Genomic DNA, 22,385 nt, shown 5'->3' on the forward strand with positions numbered 1-22,385 from the left:
CGGGGGTTCTGAGTTTAAACTTGGACAAATAAGTAAAAATATTAATCTAATAATTAGCTATTATCATTTGTTATTAAAAAAAAATCTTGCACACTTTAAAAAATTTTAAAAAATAAATTAAATCAAAATTCTTAAAATTCTAAATCTATTAGACCCCTAAGACATTTGGGGACCTGTTGAAGGAATTATCCAATAATGATGGAAGATTCCATATATTATGTACCAAAGATAGAATGGGTGATAAGGATTCTACATATTCTACATATATTAGATGATGAGGCAGATTTTCAACCATCTCTTTTTCTCAACGATTCTATGAATTGAATAATTTAAAACCAATCAATTCTATGAATTGAATAATTTAAAACCAATCATCATGCCTAAAGGCCATTACCAGGGCTGGACCTTAAGGGGTGTAAAGAGTTCAATGGAGTTGGGTCTCTCCAAGGTATGGGTCTAAAAAAAATTCTTATGAGAACTCTGATACATACCACATGTTTTTCTTTCCTTATTCTCTTTCTCTCTTCTGATACTCATACAACGCGTTACATCACCACCACTCCTCCATCGGACTTTCCTTTTCTTCTTCCCCAATTTGATTTCCGACCAGGCTACCACATATTCTCAACACAGATTCAATAGATAACACAGATTATATGGCTCTCTTCAATAGATAACACATATTCTTCGGCTCTCCTCATGTATACGGTAGTGATTTTAACCTTTGGGTGTACCGCATATATACGATATCTTGTATTTATCTTTTAAAAAAATTAAATAGAACATTGTTCTTTAAAAAAATACATTTTTATTTTATTAAGGGTCTCTTTTCACTTACAGAGCCGAACCTCTAGATTCGTAGGAACGGGCCTGGCCATTACAATATACCGTGTGGCTCGGAGTCGGAGAGTGTAACCATGATTGATACAACTTGATAGTGAGACTTGATTCACCAATACTGACGCAGTACGGAAGCGTAGGGTTAGCAAGCGCTAAACCTAGATAGAAAAGAACAAGTTTGCAAGCGACAAACTTGTGAAAATAGGTGATGCAGGAGGGTTTTATTAGTAATTTAGTAGTATTTATTATTTAGCTAAATCTTAGTATTTTTCTAGAACTCTCTTATTATTACGTTTTATTTTATTTTGGTCTACGGGTTTGTTATTTCTTTCACTATATAAGCAGAACTTATGTAGCTTAAGAGACACTTTTTGATTCAATAAAATTATTCGAGATTTTCTCTCAATTCTGGTGGATTCCGGAAACCCTTATTTTGATAGGTTTGTCGCTTGCAACCCTATTGACGCAGTACGGAAGCGTAGGGTTAGCAAGTGCTAAACCTAGATAGAAAAGAACAAGTTTGCAAGCGACAAACTTGTGAAAATAGGGTTGCAAGCGACAAACCTGTCAAAATAAGGGTTTCCGGAATCCACCAGAATTGAGAGAAAATCTCGAAAATTTTATTGAATCAAAAAGTGTCTCTTAGGCTACATAAGTTCTGCTTATATAGTGAAAGAAATAACAAACCTGTGGACCAAAATAAAATAAAACGTAATAATAACAGAGAGTTCTAGAAAAATACTAAGATTTAGCTAAATAATAAATACTACTAAATTACTAATAAAACCCTCCTACATCAGTCTCCTCCACCTCCAAAGAACTTGACCCCGAGTTCTCATTCTGATAAAAAGCTTCCCATGCATGTTGACTCCTCCAACAAACATGAGACCACCCTCCTGGATCCCATTGAAAAAATGTAGTTGCATGATGATTAATTTCTAGATCCATCATTTGCATCTCATTTGGAGACTGCTCTGTCCGTATGTGATGCTTATTAAACATAAAACCAATTGAATTGAAAACCACTGTGTGATGGCTACAATAAGCATTCATGCGCTTTTTCAATTGAGTGCTCTTGTTAATTGAAAAGAAGATTTCATTCCCATCCTGGCACTTGACCTTATGTTTCATGCGTGCAATTTGATCAAAGAAAACATCTATGTCATTATCATGCTTAACAGCATTTGTAAACCTTTCCCCCAGATAGGCAAGGTAATGCATAAGCATCTTAGTACTTTTTGTTTTGCCGACTCCACCTTCTCCACTAACCAAAATAGCTTGGCTTTCTTCTTCATCTAACATCTTCCTATATGCATAACCTACAATTGCAAAAGGATGTGGACTCTGCTCACCCAACTCCGCACCTTTATACTTTGCCATTGTCTCCACTAGATCCTTCTCACTCTCTTTCGCCGTATAATTGGTTTTGACAAATTTGATCTCTGCCGGCTGAAGGTTTTCCGGCGGTGACGGTGAAGTCATCAGACATCGTGAGCCCGCTTCCGGAGGTTCTGGTGGCGAACACCCATCAATTCTTAATGAGGCAAGTTTTGGCTATAAGAAGAAGCTATTGGGTAGATCGCTACGTCTTCTGCAAAATGACATGTCTATGTATTCAAGCCCAGAAAGATGAATCAAAGATCCTTTGCAACTTGTCAAATCGACCACCGGAAGTGCTAAATACAGTGTGTCGTCAAAACGAGTGATGATGTTATAGAATGCATCCGAGCTTGCGTCTTTGCTGAGAAGAGGCAGAAGAACAATTGACATCATTGATTCCACCATCGATGTTCTCATACCAACCGAGTGTTCATCCATTGGTTCCATGGATGGAAGAGTTTCATCTGAAATCAGAAACACATTGTTGGTGATAGATTGCTCCTCGATTGCTTTCACTTTCATAGAGGGGTGGATTTCGTTTGAGTTAGGGAGAGACTCACTCATCATCTCTGATGCATCAACCTCCACTTCTTCTGGTTTTGATTGAAGCAATATTGAAGCTTTTCTTAAGTTGTCAGCCTCATTAGCTGCGTTTTCAACCTCCTTAGATATTACTTTGTCAAACAATTTTAGAAGAAACTCATTTCCCTTCCAAAAAACTAGTGGCACACAAGGTGAACTATGCACTACAGTTTGAAGTTTGGTCCAACAGGAATCAACAACACTTCCACTTCCACCTAACACCCAGATGCCAAAGTTAGCATTTTGGTCACATAAATCACGACAAACCAAATATCTACCACTTGAAGTACTAATATCACCATCTTTTGGCAATAACACCTCGAGAAGAATCCCACGTCCTACATCCAATGCAAGGATGGTTGTAGTCAAGCCTTTTATTTCCCCCCACCAATAATAAACTTTGTTGAAATGCAATGCAAAACAAAGTGTCAAACTGACAACACCATGGATTAACACTTTCAATTGTTCTCCAAGAATCACTTCTCAGATCATATTCTTCAACACTATACTCTTTACAACAACAATTGTTGTAACTAACCCACATCCTAACAACCTTAATTAAATTGTTAGTACTATAATCTTGTCCCATTCCAAAACCTAGTACCTTCTCTGCTGCTCCTTTCCAATGTGCAGTAGTTTTGTTGTCAACATTCCTTCTCAACAAAACGATCCATTTCTTTTCTTCTTTGAGTTGAAAGTCTCAACTTGAATAATAGAACAACCTTTTGTCAGGTGCTCCATATCCGTTTGAAATATCGCTTTTGTCCGCTGTAAATACTGATATGGCGGTTTTGGCGGTGGCGTCGGAGTTATATTGCGGTACTGCTCGAACTGTATTCTTGTTGCTAGGAGCAATTTATCTTCACTCAGATTTGTTTCCCATGATGAATCTAAAAGCGATTTTCTCACAGTAGCATTGGAATTGTTGTTCAATAATGTATTGGGTAGCAACTCTTCAAACATTGTACGTTTTAGCTTTTCCCAATCTAATATTCGGTCTGTAATTCTCAACTCCCTGACTTAAAACCTTGATAGTTTCATCTTACATGTTGGTGTTAGTTTCGGCTGCAACTGCAAATGATTCTCACACGTCGTCGAATCTCGGTGGTTGGTTGTCGGTGGTTCTGAAAGTGAAAAAACAGTGAGTTGTTGAGAGAACCCATATTTATCCACTGCTGATAACCTTCCAATCGCAAGTGCCTCATCTGTTGAACCAATAAAGCTAACCTTAGCAACGTCCATGAGTGAGCTTATTGCAGCTCCTGCAATTGCACCAAATCCAGGTACTACATCGAGTACTCCATTTGAAATTCCAGCCGGTATGGTCTTCAGCGAACTCTCCTTAATAGCAGCGCGGTGGATGTTTCTTGAGGACAGCGATGCGTCAACCTCAACCTTGTCTGGCGGTTCTGGTTCACAGTCAGTAACAATGCGGTCCACAAAGACATCTGATGTATCCTGAAATTTATCTACTTGAAGAGGATTGGAGATTTCACATGATTGTGATGAACAACATCCTCCTGTTTTTGATAGAGCGACTTTACTGGCTGTCTTTGGTGCAGGAATCTTCCTATTTTGTAGATTTTCATCACTGCTAATATTCAGTTTAATATCAGCACTCCGAACAGGTGGTTTTGGAGGCGGTGGTGGTTTGTTGTCGTTCGTTGCCCAAGATAGGTTAGGTTCTGATTTGAGTTCCGATGGTTGTGGAGGTGGGAACAAAATTACCAGAGATAATTCAGATATTGACGATGGTGATCGTTGAGTTATGGTAGAGAAATCTTGCGGTGGTGGCCTCAGAGGTGATTCTGTTAAACACCGAGTTTCCTGACAAAGTTGCGCTTCAGATTTATTATCTTCATTGAACATTGTTTGATCTATGTCAGTGGACTCAACTCTATCAATATTTTGTTCTTGAAATTTAGTTTCAGATTTGTTTTCTTTTACTGTCGCTGGCATGTTGTTTGGAACTAAGGGTACCACTGTTTCATGATAGACCTCATCATTCGTAACCTCTTCATTCAAGACAGCATCATAAATAAATTTATACTTCTCCGCTGTTTGTTCCTTTTCGACAGGTTCTTCCTCTGTGATTTCTTCAGTTTGTTCCTCAATTACTTCAGGCTCTTCAGTTTCTTTTTCTTCTGGTTCTTCTTTTGGTTGTACATCATTCCTATTTTGTCCATCACAAAGTGAAACCATGTGCTCATCAGTCTCCACAATACTAACAACAGGTTCGGTGACTGAATGTTCTTCGATAGTTTCATAGACGTCGGAAACGCTTCGGTCGTCTGAGCAACGTCGATCTCCTCTTTCAATTGCGTAAGAATTCTTAGAATATACGTTATCAAAACAGAGTGCCTAGCAATATCTTTAACCATCTTACGCGAACACGGGTAACCTGCAATTCTGAAAGCATGTCTCAAAAGGCCGAACAAGGAGTAATCTTTGTTGTAACAAAACGGACAACGATATACCGAATCGTAGATTTCAAATTGGTAGTAATCATCCTTCAACTTTGTGTAATATTTACGCTCATAGTATTCCAAATCAGATTCATTGGCATATTTTGATTTTCGGTACGTAACAATAGTAGGGATGTTATTACAAACCCTAATAACCGGAATTGGTTCTACTCCTCTGTTCGGATTGTTTCTGTTGTTGTTGTTGTTGTTGGCGTTGTTGTTGTCAACCTTAGCTGTCCACGCCACCATCTGGTCTAACAAAGCTTTGATGGTCGTGGTAAGAGTCGCGGTTATGCCGGCAAACTCTTCCCTCGTCATCAATTCATCTCCCATGGTTGATCCGTTAGGAAAAGAACAGGAGAAACCTGCTCTGATACCAACTGACGCAGTACAGAAGCGTAGGGTTAGCAAGTGCTAAACCTAGATAGAAAAGAACAAGTTTGCAAGCGACAAACTTGTGAAAATAGGGTTGCAAGCGACAAACCTATCAAAATAAGGGTTTCCGGAATCCACCAGAATTGAGAGAAAATCTCGAATAATTTTATTGAATCAAAAAGTGTTTCTTAGGCTACATAAGTTCTGCTTATATAGTGAAAGAAATAACAAACCCGTGGACCAAAATAAAATAAAACGTAATAATAATAGAGAGTTCTAGAAAAATACTAAGATTTAGCTAAATAATAAATACTACTAAATTACTAATAAAACCCTCCTACATCAATACTGTTTTAAACTTTGCTGGAATTGACCTATAAACTACTTCTATAAATTACAAATTTTGATTTTCTATGGAATTCCTACAACTGCATGGATATGGTTGATTACCAAAAATGTCTTACGAGAAAGTATACAAACGTGTAACTCAAATCAATTCTTTTATGAAATGAGACATATGTCAATTTACATATAGTTGTATTGTATGAAATGTCAAATTTTCCAAAATTCATGTGAAGAAGTTGGACATAATAAATCCCTTGTCCTTTTCAAGGCGTAACAATCCTTATCATTAAGCATTTTGCCAAAAAAAGAAAAACATTCTTATCATTAAGCATCGTGTATATATCTTCAAAGAATTATGAACTTTAATTACAATATGTACAAATTTCCTAAATAAACAGTAGGCAATTGAAAAATATCGAGGATTAGTCTTGAAGAATATAATCTAATTGAAGCCTAGGGCTACTTGCAAGACATTAGGGAAAAAAAATTAATTCCATGGGGAGGGGCCAATCTAAACCAAGTTGATACCTATAGCCATGGTATCGTCACACCAATCTCTCAAACATGACCCTCTTGCAAGCATTTCAAATACCAAATTCCAAAATCTATAGTGACATTTAACCTTTGACCAGAAGAAACTTTTCATGAACTTATATTTGCAGATTTAAATTAAATAATATTTACCTTTAACATAAAAAAATTGCAGTTAACGAAGGGTAACTTTGGCACAGTGAAAATGTCAGTCCAAAATATGTGTTCCTTTTAAAAATTGTTATAAATTAATTCATATTTTTAGTTTTTCAGTCCAAAATATGTGTTCCTTTTATTTATCTTTATAAAAAGAATTTTTTTTCATAGAGAATGAATGTTGACACAATAGTCAAATGTTTTGATCAGTCGGTGGTTAATTAAGATGTAAATGTCATTTGGATTACGGGTGATGTACTGGAAACAACAATTGATGCACATATTGTAGTTCATCAAGCAATTTGTTATGAGTCTCAAGATGATTTTACCCAATTCTTTTTCTTTCTTTCTTATCATATGACTTGTTTAATGACATTTTCAATGACATGTTTCTTTTTTAATTGAACAATCCAAAATTTGATGTCAAAATATGGAACCTCTTATTTGGATTACATATAGTCATATATAGTGGTTCCAATTTTTTATTCTAAATAAAATTTGATTATTTTTATCCATCTCGTCTCTTGCACTTTGACTTCAGCACCACCTTGTTGAATACTTTATTATAATATTGAGCTAATCATAATCATAATTATGTTTTATTATAATATTGAGGAATCATGTAGAACTGAGTGTACAAAACTATTTTTCCCTCATCTCAAAACTTAGTTTGTTATGAGACAAGCAAGACAACTTATGCTCTCACAAAATGGTCACATTTTTATTAATATTTATATCTATGACAGTCGCTGATGTGTTCTCTCTAGGTTGGGAGGTAGGGGGAGAAGCGTGGAGATGGAGGAGAAGGTTGTGGGAGTGGAAGGAGGAGTTGTTAGGGGAGTGTCGCCTTTTACTTAACAATTTTGTTTTGCAAACTGACGTTACTGACATGTGGCAGTGGCTCCCTGACATTCTGGGGGGGTGGGGGGGTACACTGTACGTGGAGCTTACCAAATTCTTACCACACAGGTAGCTACTTTAAGTGATGAAACGAGAGATCTTGTTTGGCATAAGCAGGTACCTTTGAAGGTCTCTATTCTAGCTTGGAGGTTGTTGCGGGACAGATTGCCAACAAAACAGAACCTTTTGAGGTGTGGTATTATACAACCCGCTGACATTGAATGTGTGGCGGGGTGTGGGAACAACGAATCATTACTACATTTGTTCATTCACTGTGAAATTTTTGGTGCTTTATGGCAACATGTTAGGAATTGGCTTGGCATCTCAGGAGCTGATCCCTATAATATACATGCTCATTTCATTCAGTTTACTAACACTATAGGTACGTCGAGGTCCCGACGTTCATTTATGCAGCTTTTGTGGCTATTGTGTGTGTGGACATTATGGAACGAAAGAAACAACAAATTATTCAACAATGTTCACACTCCAGTGACAGACTTGATGGATAATGTTAAACATACGTCTTTGTGGTGGCTAAAAGCTACTAATGCTAGTTTTGTTTATGGTTCACAAAGATGGTGGTCGGACCCTTTACGTTGTTTGGGTATCGACTAATTTCTGTTATTGTTTTTGATTCTCAGACAGATTGTAATTGTGACCGTTGTTAATATATATTCCATTTTTTATTCTTCAAAAAAAAATATTTATATCTATGACGTCATTAATCATAATTGTAAGCATATTTTTTATTTAAAAAAGGGGGCAGGGGAATCCGTTATTATTTTACAACTGTCTCCAAGCATATTTGAATTTCATCCATTAAAATTACGACATTAAACACTTTTTTTTTTTTTTGAATAAAGACTAGCATTTATTATTGATTAAACATGTCCCAAAGGACTTCTTGTACAATGCAAGGGGGGGTTTCTTCTAACCACACCCTATCAGGTTCAGCTAAAGCAAATTGGGCCAGTTTATGAGCTGGGCCATTTCCCTTCCTACCCACATGACTAAAGGTGACCCGTCTGAAGTTCCCCATTCTAAACCTAATGCCATCAATAATGTTGCCAACATAAGAATTAGGACTATTCTTTTCCCCGGTAAGGATCTGGATTATGGTCTCGTTATCTGACTCAAGTTGAACATCTAAGAAACCGCACTGTGAAGCAAGCTCCATCGCCAGGTAGACTCCGTAAGCCTCAGCTACTATCGAGCTAACACCTCACATACCATTAACTTTATGAGTTTGGTTTATATTAATACGTCCATCTCATATGTTTGAAAAAATAATCCAAACAAATTTTTTTGAAAAACAAGTCTTTTTAACGTGGAGCGTACAAGATTATGATATGATAAGTGTGAGTTAAAGTCTCACATTGGATGAATAATTTGAGTTTTGAGTAACATATAAAATGACCCATAACCAATGTATGTTTTTTTGTAAAAATGTAGTGTTCAATTTTACTTGTAAAATTGTTTTTAACTCAATGTGAACCCAGTGAGGCTAAACAAGTGCAAAATCAAAAGACCCTAAACATTTCAGAAGATTTGTCCACCAAATATTAATCATAGCCAAAGAATCTTTTCACTTTCAAACACCACCAAATATAAATTTTAAATTCATCAATAAGGGACTCAAAGCCCAAAACAGTAACTAGTACTACATGAACCATGTAATCGAGTGATTTTCATGAACTAAGCGTGAGTTAAACAGCACACAAAGGTTTCAGCTAACAAGAGACTCAAAGCCCAAATTAACTAGTACTATGAACCATGTAATCGAGTGATTTTCATGAACTATGCGTGAGTTAAACGGCACACAAAAGTTTCAGCTAACGAGACTCAAAGCCCAAATCAGTAACTAGTACTACATGAACCATGTAATCGAGTGATTTTCATGAACTAAGAGTGAGTTAAACAGCACACAAAAGTTTCAGCTGGCAAGAGACTCAAAGCCCAAATCAGTAACTAGTATTACATGAACCGTGTAATAAAGTGATTCTCATGAACTAAGTGAGTTAAACAGCACCCGAATATTAGTTTCAACTAACAAGAGTATCAGATCAGTCACCAAGAGCCCAGAGCGCGTTGGGATTCTCAAGAATCTTATTCCACTCCTGTCTCTTCTTATGAATAGCCTTCCGCCTCTGTTTGTAATCACGGTGACGGTAAGACTCAGCCACAATCGGTGGTGGCCTTCTGCACAGATTATTAGACATACTTTTAGAAAGAGTTCGTGATGATAAGAAAAACAGGAAGTCATTAAAGTGACAGCATGCTAGGTAAAACTATTTCAAGAAAACATCTACAAGTTACCACTAAAAAATAGAATACTAGATTTCAAGGAAAATAGAATGCTAGGTAAAACTATTTCAAGGAAAACATCTACAGCTAACATATTTTCAAAATTCAGTCCGATCTGACGCATCGCGAGCCTCAATGAATGAAAATCCTGCTCAAGTTCACGCTCGGTCCCTGAAAGTTTAAACATACAAGCGAATATCATTGAAATTTGACTGATATGGAATATGCATTATAGCACAAAGTGTTGTCAGGCAGTGGCAATAGCAGCCCTATGACACTTAAGTGTAGCGGAATTTGAACAAGCCGCTATTTTCTGCCAACCACATTGACTACACTGTTTGCATATCACTGAACGACACAACAGATAGTGCTTATTTGAAAACACCGACTGTGACAAAATACTCCCAAACATTCAGCAACATGCATCACAAACTCATCTATAGAAATTTGACTTTAACTAATTTACATACATCACAAGTCTATAATTTTCATTCAGGATTGACAATACTACTTTTTACTAAGTAACATACCATAAACCAATCCCAAATTCAGAAAGCAAATGTAAAAAGTGAAGCTTCTATTGGAACCGGGTTTACACAGGCGTAGCAGAATTTGAAACAAAGATCCACAAGAACAGTATGAAGTTGTTCGAATAAATTTACACTATAACGGAATTTTAACACAAACAACTATTGTTCTACAATAAGCAATTTAATTTAACATGATGTCAAATAGAGCGGCGGCTATAGCAGTCATATAGTCATGTCCAAACCACTATTTAGGAAACTGCTATTGTTCTGCAATATGTGATTTGGTACAAACATTGTAATATAGCAGCGATGTACTCAATAAGTTTGATCAAACCCAGCTCTAATTTAGAAACTACGTACATGCAAGGTATACATTTATTTAGAATAAAACTATTCACATTGAATTTATTATCTTACGCACAGCTTTTCTTAGCAGTTAGAAATCACTTTGACGATAGCTTTTTATATCACGTTGCAAAGTTAAATTAGAAGCATCCATGAGATCAACTACATATCCAATGAACCTTCCCTATAAAGGAACAAGATACTTCAACTAAAACCACATGCGCAATTGAGTAGTTGCAAATTTAGTCTAAACGGCAACAATATTAATAATCTAAAGTGCAACTGTATACAAATTACAAATCCGCAAAAACAGTAAGAATTTAACCCTAAATTACTCTAGGCTATAGCAGTCCAATTTCCAATTTCCACGATACACACTTAAACCCTAAATTATTCTACCAATTTCCATTTTCAAATTTCAATTTCATAAAAGAGCGTAGTAACTTACTGGTGACTGATTCCGATTTCAGTATTTCTTTAACTTCCCCAGGATCCCCCACCTTGTCCGCCAGAATCTTATAGCGTGCAACCACATTTTCCATCAAAGACAAGATCTGTGCCTGTAAAAAAGATCCAAAAAAAAAAGAATCAAGAAACGTTTATAGTCAAAGAAAGTAATGAGAAGAGTCAAAATTATACCCGCGTTTGGGCAACGTTGATTGCCATCTCTCTCGAGAATGAGAGAGAATGAGAGAAGTAGAAAGAGAAAGGTAACGAAGGAGTAGAAAGAGAAAGTAATGAAAATGGTGTGTGAGAAATTCTGTGCGCGCCAAAGGAGTGGGGATGTAATATAAAGGCAGTGTGTGCGTGGGCTTGATCACTTCTGTCCGTCAAGGCCCTTTTCAGTTAAGGCCCCTACATAATTGATTTATGAGGCATAATTCCTATCAATGTGGTAGCACTTTGGTATATGACATACGGTGTATCAATGTAATGTGACCTACTGTTTTTTATATAAAAATTGGGTGTATCAATGTATGTGTCACATATGGCACCCTCAAGCATTTTTTTTTTAAAAAAAAAAAAAATTTGAACTAAAACAAAGTGCAGAAGATAAGCATATAATACTTGTGGACACATGTGACACATATAATACTTGTGGACACATGTGACACTGTGGTTGTCTAATGTCACCCAAGTGACATAGGTGTATCAATGCGGGGTACTATTTGGGTGACATAGAGTTAGGTGACATTACCAATCAAAATGTCACAATGCTTATGAAAGAGAGAGAAACACAAGCATTGTGACATTGTGATTGGCCAATATCACCCAAGTGCTTGGGTGTATCAATGTCTTGTGACATTGGAACCCAAGTGACACGTATGGCACCCACGGTTTTTTTTTTTTTTTTGAAAAATAAGAAAGTATGGAAGACAAGGGAAATCTGAGATCTATCTATAATATGTATCAATGTCTTGTGACATTGGAACCCAAGTGACACGTATGAAACCCGAGGTTTTTTTCTTTTGAAAAATAAGTTGTGATTGGCCAATGTCACCCAAGTGCTTGGGTGTATCAATGTCTTGTGACATTCGAACCCAAGTGACACGTATGGCACCCACGGTTTTTTTTTTTTTTTTGAAAAATAAGAAAGTATAGAAGGCAATATCACAAAGTATGGAAGACAAGGGAAATCTGAGATCTATGTATAATATAACAACAACAAATTGAAACCCCTAGATTGATATACCACTTCCCCTAAGTAAACAACAATTGAAACCCCATGAAAAGAGAATATCTATTGAACAAAAGATTTTTTTTTTTTTTTGAACAATCTATTGAACAAAAGATAGACAAGGTATAACTCCAATAGATGTCTCTCACAAACAAAATAAAACCATTCAACAAGCAGTTGTAAAGACAAGAACAAAAATAAAAATAGATCTATGAGATCTATGATATAACAAGAAAAACAACAAATTGAAAAACCAAATCATATAACAAGTAAAACAACAAATTGAAAAACCAAAGGATGAATGTTCCAGATGTGAATTTCTTTAATAAGAGAACATCTATCGAAACAAAAAAAAACTCCAATAGATATCTCTCATATCAAAAATATTCAACTGCAACATAAACAACTAAACAACATGCCAAAACCAGGAAAAAAATGAATTTATAGAGCGGCCGCTAGGGTTACATATTAGTTACGTATAGTCGGGTATGACTAGCCCATTATTCTTTTTCATGGCCCATATGTGAAGAATTTACCTTATACCCCCCACAATTATACCTTTACCCCTAAAATTTATTTAAAATTCTAAAAATTTTCCCTTTTAACCGGGGGCGTAGCTTTTCATGTACATGGGTTGGCTTGGCTACCCAAAAAAAAAAAAACATTGAGCTACTCCGAACAAGTTCAATTGCCGATAATCAATATAAGGCTAAAATATGATTTTAGTCACTACAAATAAGCCTCGTTTTAGTTTTAGTTCCTCTAAAAAAAAATTGTTCAAAAAGGTCCCTTCAAAATATTTTTTTTTAAAATAGTCTCTGGCTTCACTTTTGTGATAATTTGCATGCGTGACATATGATTAGGGATGGGAATAAGCTAGGCTGAGTTAGGCTTTGCAAGGCCTAAGTCTGGCCTGCGGCCTGTCGCATGCTTACTTTTTAGGCCTGAGTCTGGCCTTATGAAAGTCTGATTAGGCCAGCTAGCCTGTTTAAAAGCCTATTTCATATGAACATCTTTAAATAAGTAATGTGATTCAAGATATTAAACTCTCTTTCGATATTTAACATGAAGTTTTAGAGAACTTTACTATGTATTATATCATATTGCAATTCTAATTTATAATAATACATTTAAATATGGGAAAAAATAATGTAAACTAATAAGCTTGAATTACTTTAATGGTTGACAAATTTATAATTTCATTCAAAGTAACAATATTCGTATTTACATAAGTAGGCCGGCCTAATAGGCCTAAAAGGTTTTCCAATAGCCTGTGGCCTGGTCTTTTAAGCTAAATAGGCTTCTAAAAAAGCCTAGGCCTTCTCTATTTAAGGAAAAAAGCCTGGTCTGGCCTATTCTCATCCCTACACATGATGACTGAACCCAAAAAAGTCCCTGCAAAATTTTTTATGAAAAATATTTTGTTTTTTAAAATAGTCTCTGGAGGGTTTATTATTAAATAATAAAATATTTTGCATAAACCTTTTTTCTAATTTTTTTACAGAGACTAAAACCAAAATGAGAAATATTTACAAGGAATAAAACCATATTTTAGCCAAGACAATATATAATAGAGATTAAAACTGCGTGTTGAAAAGTTTATAAAAACCAAAATATATAATTTTTTATAAGGGCTACAAACGAAATTGATTATCTTTATAGGACCAAAAACTTTTTTTTTTTATAAATATGGACCAAAAACATATATAATTTATTTTTTAATTTGCAAAGCTTTTTGTTTTCTGAAAGGTCAAACTTACAAAGATGAAATTTAAAAAAAATCTTTATTTATTAATTTTGTTAAGTCTGCGGCAACTAAACTTAATATTTTCTCTCCTAATACTAACAATAATTTTTTTAGGTTTTGTTATTTTTACGTTTTGTTACATCCCTCATATATTTTAACAAGCAACAAATTTTACGATTAGGAAGGGATTTACAATTTATGCAAATTTGTTTCTGTCATATCTAATTGTTTTGGATTTTTTCGTTCTTCTATTCTTATATAGTTTATGTATAAGTTATTCAACTTACCATCAATCTAATTTATTCGGCCATAATTATGTTAGTTGTTTTGGGAGTTAAACATATTACTATAACAAGCAGTGGTAAGATGATTTGCAGTAGGATAGTTGACGTGTGATAATTTACAATGAAAATTATCATTAAAACTAAGTGCACAATATAAATGACATAAATATAGAATCATGACAGATATTTTAAACTTACATACAGTACTGATAGGAATCAAAATACATTTGCTTTGTTTCAGTAATTTATAATTTGTGTGGTGTTTTTGCCAAAATCTCTTTCGTTAAAAAATTATGGATTGCTGCTCAATGTCGCTAATATTTTGAATCAATTGCACAATCTGCTTTTATAGTTCTATTTAAAATTATGACATTAAAATTATAAGTTGGGATTGTACTATAAAATTTTGCTTTTGTCTATTACATTTATAATGTCCTAAAAATATTATTAACAGATGACAATGAGGATTGTACTAACACCACTTCAAATGTAGTGTATAATTAAGGAGATTTTCCAAAATGTGTGAACAACCATTGTATGTTCTTAATTCTTTTATTATCTATGTAATGGTCCATATCACAATATATTAGCTTCTTCATTTTTTATGACCCGGACGGTAGCACGGGTAAAAGTTCTAGTAATAATAATCAATCAATAGTATATATATAAATTAAAGTTTTTATGCCACGTGTCACTTCCACATTCATTCTCAATATTTTTATTATTTTTTCTAATTTTTAAAACCAAGATTTTATTTGGCAAAAATATCTCAACAAACTTTTAATCTTATCCACTCAATATTTTATTTAAATTTTTATTGAATTTCTTATATTTTACCACTCAATATTTTTATTTAAATTTTTATCGAATTTATAATATTTTATGTAGCAGAAATATCTCAACAAACCATATGATTTTATTTTATGATTAAATGCTCCAATTTTATTTTTTTTAGGAAAAGAAGCTTCAATTAGTTTTTTTTTAGGGGAAGCTTCAATTAGTTACTAAGTAATATTTTAGCACCGTATCATTCAATTAGTTTTTCTTTTAGGGTAAAAAAAGAATTCGATCAGTTATTATGTTTTTTTTTTTTGAGAAAAAGTTATTATGTTATCTTATAGTAGAATATTCTAATGCAAATGTTTTTTTTTGAAAGGATTCTAATGCAAATGTTAACTATAAATAAAGGATTTTTTTTAATCGCATATTCACATCTCTTGAGCACTAACGAAAACTCCTCATCTAACATTTTTTCCTTCTTCAGGTTTGTCAAACACCAATTCTATTATTTATCTTACATATACTTTGATATATATATATATATATATATATATATATATATATATATATATATATATTTCACCCACTTTCTAATGCTACTTTTTAATATAACATGTTTTCATATTTTTGTTATTTTTATTTTTTGATTTTTGAAGACTTTTGAAACATCTTAAACACTTCTACTGACGTTTACACTCTTTTTTCGATAAGGCCAAGATAAAGGTTATGCATCCGGGAGAATCTGAAGCATCCTAACTAGGTTGGCACCCAACAGAAGCCCTCATCCTCTACCGCCTTTCCAATATGTAATAGGCTAAAATATGGTATTGGTCCCTGCAAAATAGGCCAGTTTTGGTTTTAGTCCCTGCAATTTTTTTTATAGTTTTTGGTCCCTGCAAAAATAGGTCAGTTTTGGTTTTAGTCCCTGCAATTTTTTTTTTTATAGTTTTTGGTCCCTGCAAAAAATTTTGTTTTTGGAAATAGTCCTTGACCCCAGTTATGTGATGATTTGTCACTTTTATAAATTAAAAAATAATTATTGTATCTGTTTTATTATTATTTTTTAATTAAAGAATAATTATTGTTATATAAATTATAAAAAATAATATTCTTTTTATTAAGTAAACACATATGCCACATATGCACAAAAGTGACAAATCATCACATAATTGGGGTCAGGAACTATTTCCAAAAACAAAAATTTTTGCAGGGACCAAAAACTATAAAAAAAAAATGCAGGGACTAAAACCAAAACTGACCTATTTTTGCAGACCAAAAACTATAAAAAAAATTGCAGGGACTAAAACCAAAACTGACCTATTTTTGCAGGGACCAAAAACTATAAAAAAAATTGCAGGGTCTAAAACCAAAACTGGCCCATTTTGCAGGGACCAATACCATATTTTAGCCTATGTAATATTATTAAAAAAGGGGAAAATTGCAATACCTTGATTCAATTTTGATTTCCAACCAACCAAATCATAAATTTCATCATTCACTTTTTTATTTTTGTTTTCCAAAAATTTCAAATTTTAACTACTCACATATTTTTGGGACTATAAAATTAAGGTATTTTTCCTAAACAACCACTCACATAATTTTAGCACAAGTAGAATTACACATTTGAAATCAACATTTATCATTCTTCAGGTTTGACAAATATCACTTTTATGAAGAAAAATAATCATACACTTTTCATGTACTATTGACTTTGTTTGCATAAACTTTATTAAAATTATTCACACTCAATATAACATATGGAGACTAAAGATTAGGATAATTAGAATGTTAAGAATGCCAAATTTTAAAGAGATCACATATATTTAATCGATGTGATTTTTATGGATTATAGAGCATGCAACAATTTTTTTTCTTCGTGGACTTTTAATAACATGATTTCACATTAACTTAATTATTTTTCTATGCTAATATTTATTTAATTTTGTTGTATTTGATATTCTAGGGGATCAAAATTCAATGTTATATGTGAAGCGGCAATGTTACAAAATATCAATCTATGTTATTATAAAAAAATAGTATCAATCTACGTTGATTGATGTATTATGCTATGAGATAAAAAGTATCTTAATTTTTAATAACAACCATAAATTTAAACCAACTTCCTAAGAATATAGAATATTTTATAAAACTATAATCATTGTGAAGCCGTATAATTTTTTTTAAGGAGTTGATATATATGTCTTTTGTCTATTTATTCGATATACTTTCATTTTAGGTAACCGTGATACAGGTTCACAAATTCCACCATCATTAGGTAATCTCAGTCTGGAATCGTAGGGGCACAAAAGGTGGGTTCTTCCCTTTCAATCAATTTTTTTTCAATACGCATGAGCCACGAAACAAACTCATGACCACATGTTTTAATGGACCCAAAACGCTTACCACTTGGACTAATTCATTATTTATTCTGTTACACTTTTTAGTCTTGCATAAGACATTCATCTCACCCTTTAAATTTATTTTGAAGCTATTATTATAATTGTAAATTTAAATAAATTTAATTTAATATACTTACACAATCTATGATATTATTATTCGCGTACACAAACTTATTTAATATCTAACCCGGACAACGCCGAGGCTTTAAACTAGTAAATATTAAAGATAAAACGTAAATAATTTTAAATTTTCTGTCATGTCACTTTTGGAGGTGAACTGGAAATTAAAGAGAATTCCTGAGCTTATTTGGGCCGGTACCGAATATTCTGGCACTAATGTAAGAGATTGCCAATCAAGGGGTGCCACGTGCCACGCGAAGAGTTGCATGTTGGTGTATAGTACATGGACAAAAAAAGACAGACAGTCTTACAGTCAAACCTACCAACGCTTCCTTTCAAAAAAAAAAAAAAAACCTACCAACGCTTGCTTGCTGGATATTTCACCTAAGAGGTTGTCTTGTCTTCTACTTCTCTCGCTCTCAAACACTTAGGTTTTTTTCTTCAAACTAGTGTACTTTGTTTTTCACTAGTGTTCTGCCCGTGCGATGCACGGGTGGAAAACGGTCAAACATTCGACTAACCGTGCGTCGTGCCCCTACGACGCACGGGTAGGGAACCGTCAACATTTAACTAAACGCCGTCCACATCCCACACCACGCATAATCACATAATTATATACATGGTTCCAATCGACAACGGACAAACACCGATAGACGATTAATGATTCGTGACACTTTATTTCCGACGTAAAAAAAATTATCGGAATCCTTTCCTCGGGACCATTTAGATCAATATTTACATACTCCCTCCATTCCTTTTTAAATGTTTTTTACCGTGATTATTCATCACTATTTAACTTTGGTTTTTGTCTGATTTAAGGGTATAATTAGTCAATTACACCCTTATTTTGTTCACTTACTCTTATATTATTCAATAAAACTAACTGATGTTATACATTTGAAAAACAAAAGTTTATGTTTTTAAACAAAGTTTGCGTGTTTGTTCTAAAAAAAATGTCTCGTCATCTCAAAATCAAAACAAATTTTTGAAACCTATGATAATGGTCCGATGGAAAGTTTATATTTTAAAAATAAGATGAATAAATGAATTGGAAGAAAAAGTTAATTCTTTCTTATCTTCTTACTAAAGTGAAGTTGGAATAATTTTGATACATACTTAAAAAAAAAATTAAATGCACAATATTAAGAGAATTGAAATTTTTTGTCTTGAAATAATGATAAAGCGCATAGAAAAAAGGAAGAGAGATTCGTTTGATAAAGAGAGTAGTAATTGGCAATTGTCTATCACATATTAAATCGATCAGAAGGATAAAGATTGTGCAAAAAAAAATGATTAGTAAATTAAAATGATGTGATAATAGGAAAAAAATGTCCATAAACACCCTTCGGTATCTTATGTTAAAGCTCAAAACGACACTTTAAAAGGAACAGAGGGCGTATTAAGTACTACGACGAACGAAATGCCACACAGTGCAGTACATGGGCACCACAAATAACACAACTGACAGAACAATATTTTCCACAGATTTTGCACCACTTATTTGGGAATACTATGCCAATGGAACAACACGACTTTAACACCTAAATTGGAGATTTTTGTCATAGCAATTCATCTCAGTTTCCAGCAGCTAGTAAAGCAAATAACATCAAAAGCAGAAAGTAAAAGCCCTGCCAAACTACACCTAAAGCTGCTATAATTTGACCAAGGACCATAACATACACTATGATTTGTAGGAAAACAGCAACATCCCCATGTGAAGTAACAACATCAATAATATAAACTATGCACACTACAATCTATAAAAAAGATCATCCTCCCCCCACATTCTTCACTCCAATCATAAACAATTTCATCAGAGTCCAAGAAATGGGTAAGTTTTTCCTCATCTGCATTACTTTATTTGTATTTATCTTCTTCCTGATTACCATTATTACTGTGAAGAAGTGGGCGCAGATACCTTAGAAATTATCATGGTCTGCATCTTACCACTGTTAGGCCTTCCATGGATCGTTTATATTTGTTTCGAAAGAGACATGTAGTAGCTTGTGCCTGTTCCTGTGTACTTCCAGCAACTAAATAAGGTAATTATGTCATGTTTGGGATTCAAAACTGTTCGTTTTCTTCAAAGTGGGATGCTGATTTTGATCTCATGTCTCATGCTTCATCGTAAGACAAAGCACAAGATCAAATCAAAGCCAACATGTTATCCAAGTAGCTGTATTCAACTATGTTCATTAGATCTCTAAGTTAAACCCTCCACCTATATTGTAATATTGTCTATCACTTCAGTTAAAATAGGACCTTATGTCATTTTGTTTCAATTATTGATCAGTAGTATTAACTATGTTTTAGCTGGAATACTTCGACATTACCTTATTATAATATAATGCAATTTGACACCCTCATTTTCCAATTTTGTGCTAAGATATAATTCAATAACTATTGATGCTTGAACCTAATGTTACCAACCAAATAGACCATATAACCCTTATATTTAATGAGGTGTTCAACCATGGATATAGGGCACTTCAAAGATTTTCATAGTACTTGGATTTTTTATATATGGAAGGATATCAAGAAAGGATGCATACAGAGGTCAGAAACTCTTAGCCTAATAATTTTCCAATAACCTTAGCCTAGTAGCTACATTGACAAACTATGTTCATTAACCTTGACATTAAACCTTCCAACTTTATTGTAATATTGCCATAATTGCAGTTAAGATAGCACCTTAAGCCATTTTGCCTCAATTATTGATTAATAATATTACCTATATTTCAGCTCGAATAGTTTCTCACTACACTATTGTTGTTTAAAATTTTAATAATTTCGAAATATTTATCAGAATAAAAACATGTAGCTTCTCAATCAAACGTAGGAAAAATTGATTGGGTTTCTGGAACAGGACCAAAACAGGTTAAAAAAAATTGAAAACAAAAAGTGTCTATATCTGTGAGTAAGTATTAGGAAAAAGGATGTGGAACGTAAGATGCAGAAAAAAGGTAGTAATTGGATACATATAATTGGAGCTTCCTGATGAGGTGGAACCATTTAGAGATTCGTTCTATCAACGTGCAGATATCAATGTAGCCATAGATTTTGACAGAGCCAGCAACAAATGTTGGAAATGGATAGGGAGGGGATGAAAGACGGGACATCTGAATTGTATAAATAATTATAAAAGAAAACAAAATATACCACGGGTTAATGTATCTGCTAATCTGCTATCAAACAATGTAATTTGAATCAGATATAATAAATAATGAGACCAAAATTCAAGTTGATTTAATGGTAAACACAACGCAGATAAACATACAAAATACAATAGATATTAAATACATGACATATAACTCACGATTACAAATTACACTACACCATGGATGTGGTTTCGACATGAAAATTCAAAGACTACTAACCAACATTAAAAATCAATATATCACCTCTATTCAATTTCTTCGTTCCGGCAATATTGTGATCCATATTGATGAATGTTTTTTTTTTCCAAAAGATTTTACGAACATAATTTCTATTAATACATTTATAATTGATATGATGAAAACGTCTTTTCGAACACAAATCATTGTGTTCATTCAAAACAAATATGAATAAATATAAGGTAAATCATACACCATAAAAATGGACTAAATGTGTTTTTAATCCATACAAATCATGAGGTTCCAAGTTTAGTCGATATAAAATTTTAATGGTAATTTTAGTTCTCTATAAAGTTGCATTTTGCATGAATAGTCTCTATTTTGAGAACTTTTTACAAAAAATGAATTTTTTCATTCATCAAAATAGTCTTTAAAAAATACAAATAGAGATTAAAAGTAATTTTTTTTAGACTAAACTTAAGCTCCTGATTTTTAGCACACTTAACAATAATAAACTTTTTCCCTAAAAAAAATAATGAATTTTTGAAGATACATTTCAGGATGTAGGTATTTTAAAAATTCAATGATATAATCTTTTAGGTTTGAAATTATCTTATTAAATTTAATAAAAATGTACTTTTAAACATATAACTATCTACACCACAGTTTTAGGCTTACACTCCCAAAACTATCCAAAATTGGGCAATCCCCAAGCTGCTATCATTAACTTTAGTTCTCTATTCTCTTCTTCCTCATCTCCTTTTATTTTATACCTAGATTAGAAACACGTTCCATTGTTCCTTCTCTCCGCCGGCGGCGGCTTTTGTCCCTCAACCACTATCCATCTCACTCAACCTTGTTTGGCCAAAAAACCTCATTTTATTCTTCTCTTCAACCTTCTCTAGATATCGGAAGAAATTCACTGTGAGGAGATCGAAAAATTCGCACTCCCATTCGATGGAGTATGCCGAACAACTCCAACCTTGATTCATCAATCGAACATCATATAAATTAATAAAACAATGTCATTCTTTTTTTATCAAAATAAATCTCCACATAACAAAAAATATTACAAAGGATACATTAAACAAACACAATTAGATGATTCATAGGATCAAAATTAAGTGGCTTTAAATTTAATTATACGGTTAAAGTAAACAATTCATGTATGATAAACTTGTCGTTTCACCAGCCTTATAATTTGTGTGTGTATAAACACACATATAGACATAATTTGGATGATAAGAATGTGATTATTTATCCTTCAAAAAAAAAAAAGAATATGACTA

At 33.4% G+C, this 22,385-nt stretch overlaps 1 protein-coding gene across 1 annotated transcript; it reads right to left on the reverse strand.

Moving 5' to 3' along the window:
* Positions 1-9,333: 9,333 nt before the first annotated feature.
* Positions 9,334-12,848, reverse strand: LOC146906448 (uncharacterized). Its single transcript, XM_085726378.1, has 4 exons — positions 11,393-12,848; positions 11,202-11,313; positions 9,971-10,049; positions 9,334-9,773 (listed from the first exon to the last, which is right to left on the reverse strand). The coding sequence occupies exons 1-4, from the start codon at positions 11,417-11,419 to the stop codon at positions 9,638-9,640; spliced, it is 354 nt and encodes a 117-aa protein (XP_085582504.1). The 5' UTR covers positions 11,420-12,848; the 3' UTR covers positions 9,334-9,637.
* Between the last annotated feature and the right edge of the window lie 9,537 nt (positions 12,849-22,385).

This window comes from Medicago sativa, chromosome 7 (genome assembly GCF_051527215.1).
Source record: "Medicago sativa cultivar Bolivia chromosome 7, Bolivia_mono, whole genome shotgun sequence".
Classification (NCBI taxonomy): Eukaryota; Viridiplantae; Streptophyta; class Magnoliopsida; order Fabales; family Fabaceae; genus Medicago; species Medicago sativa.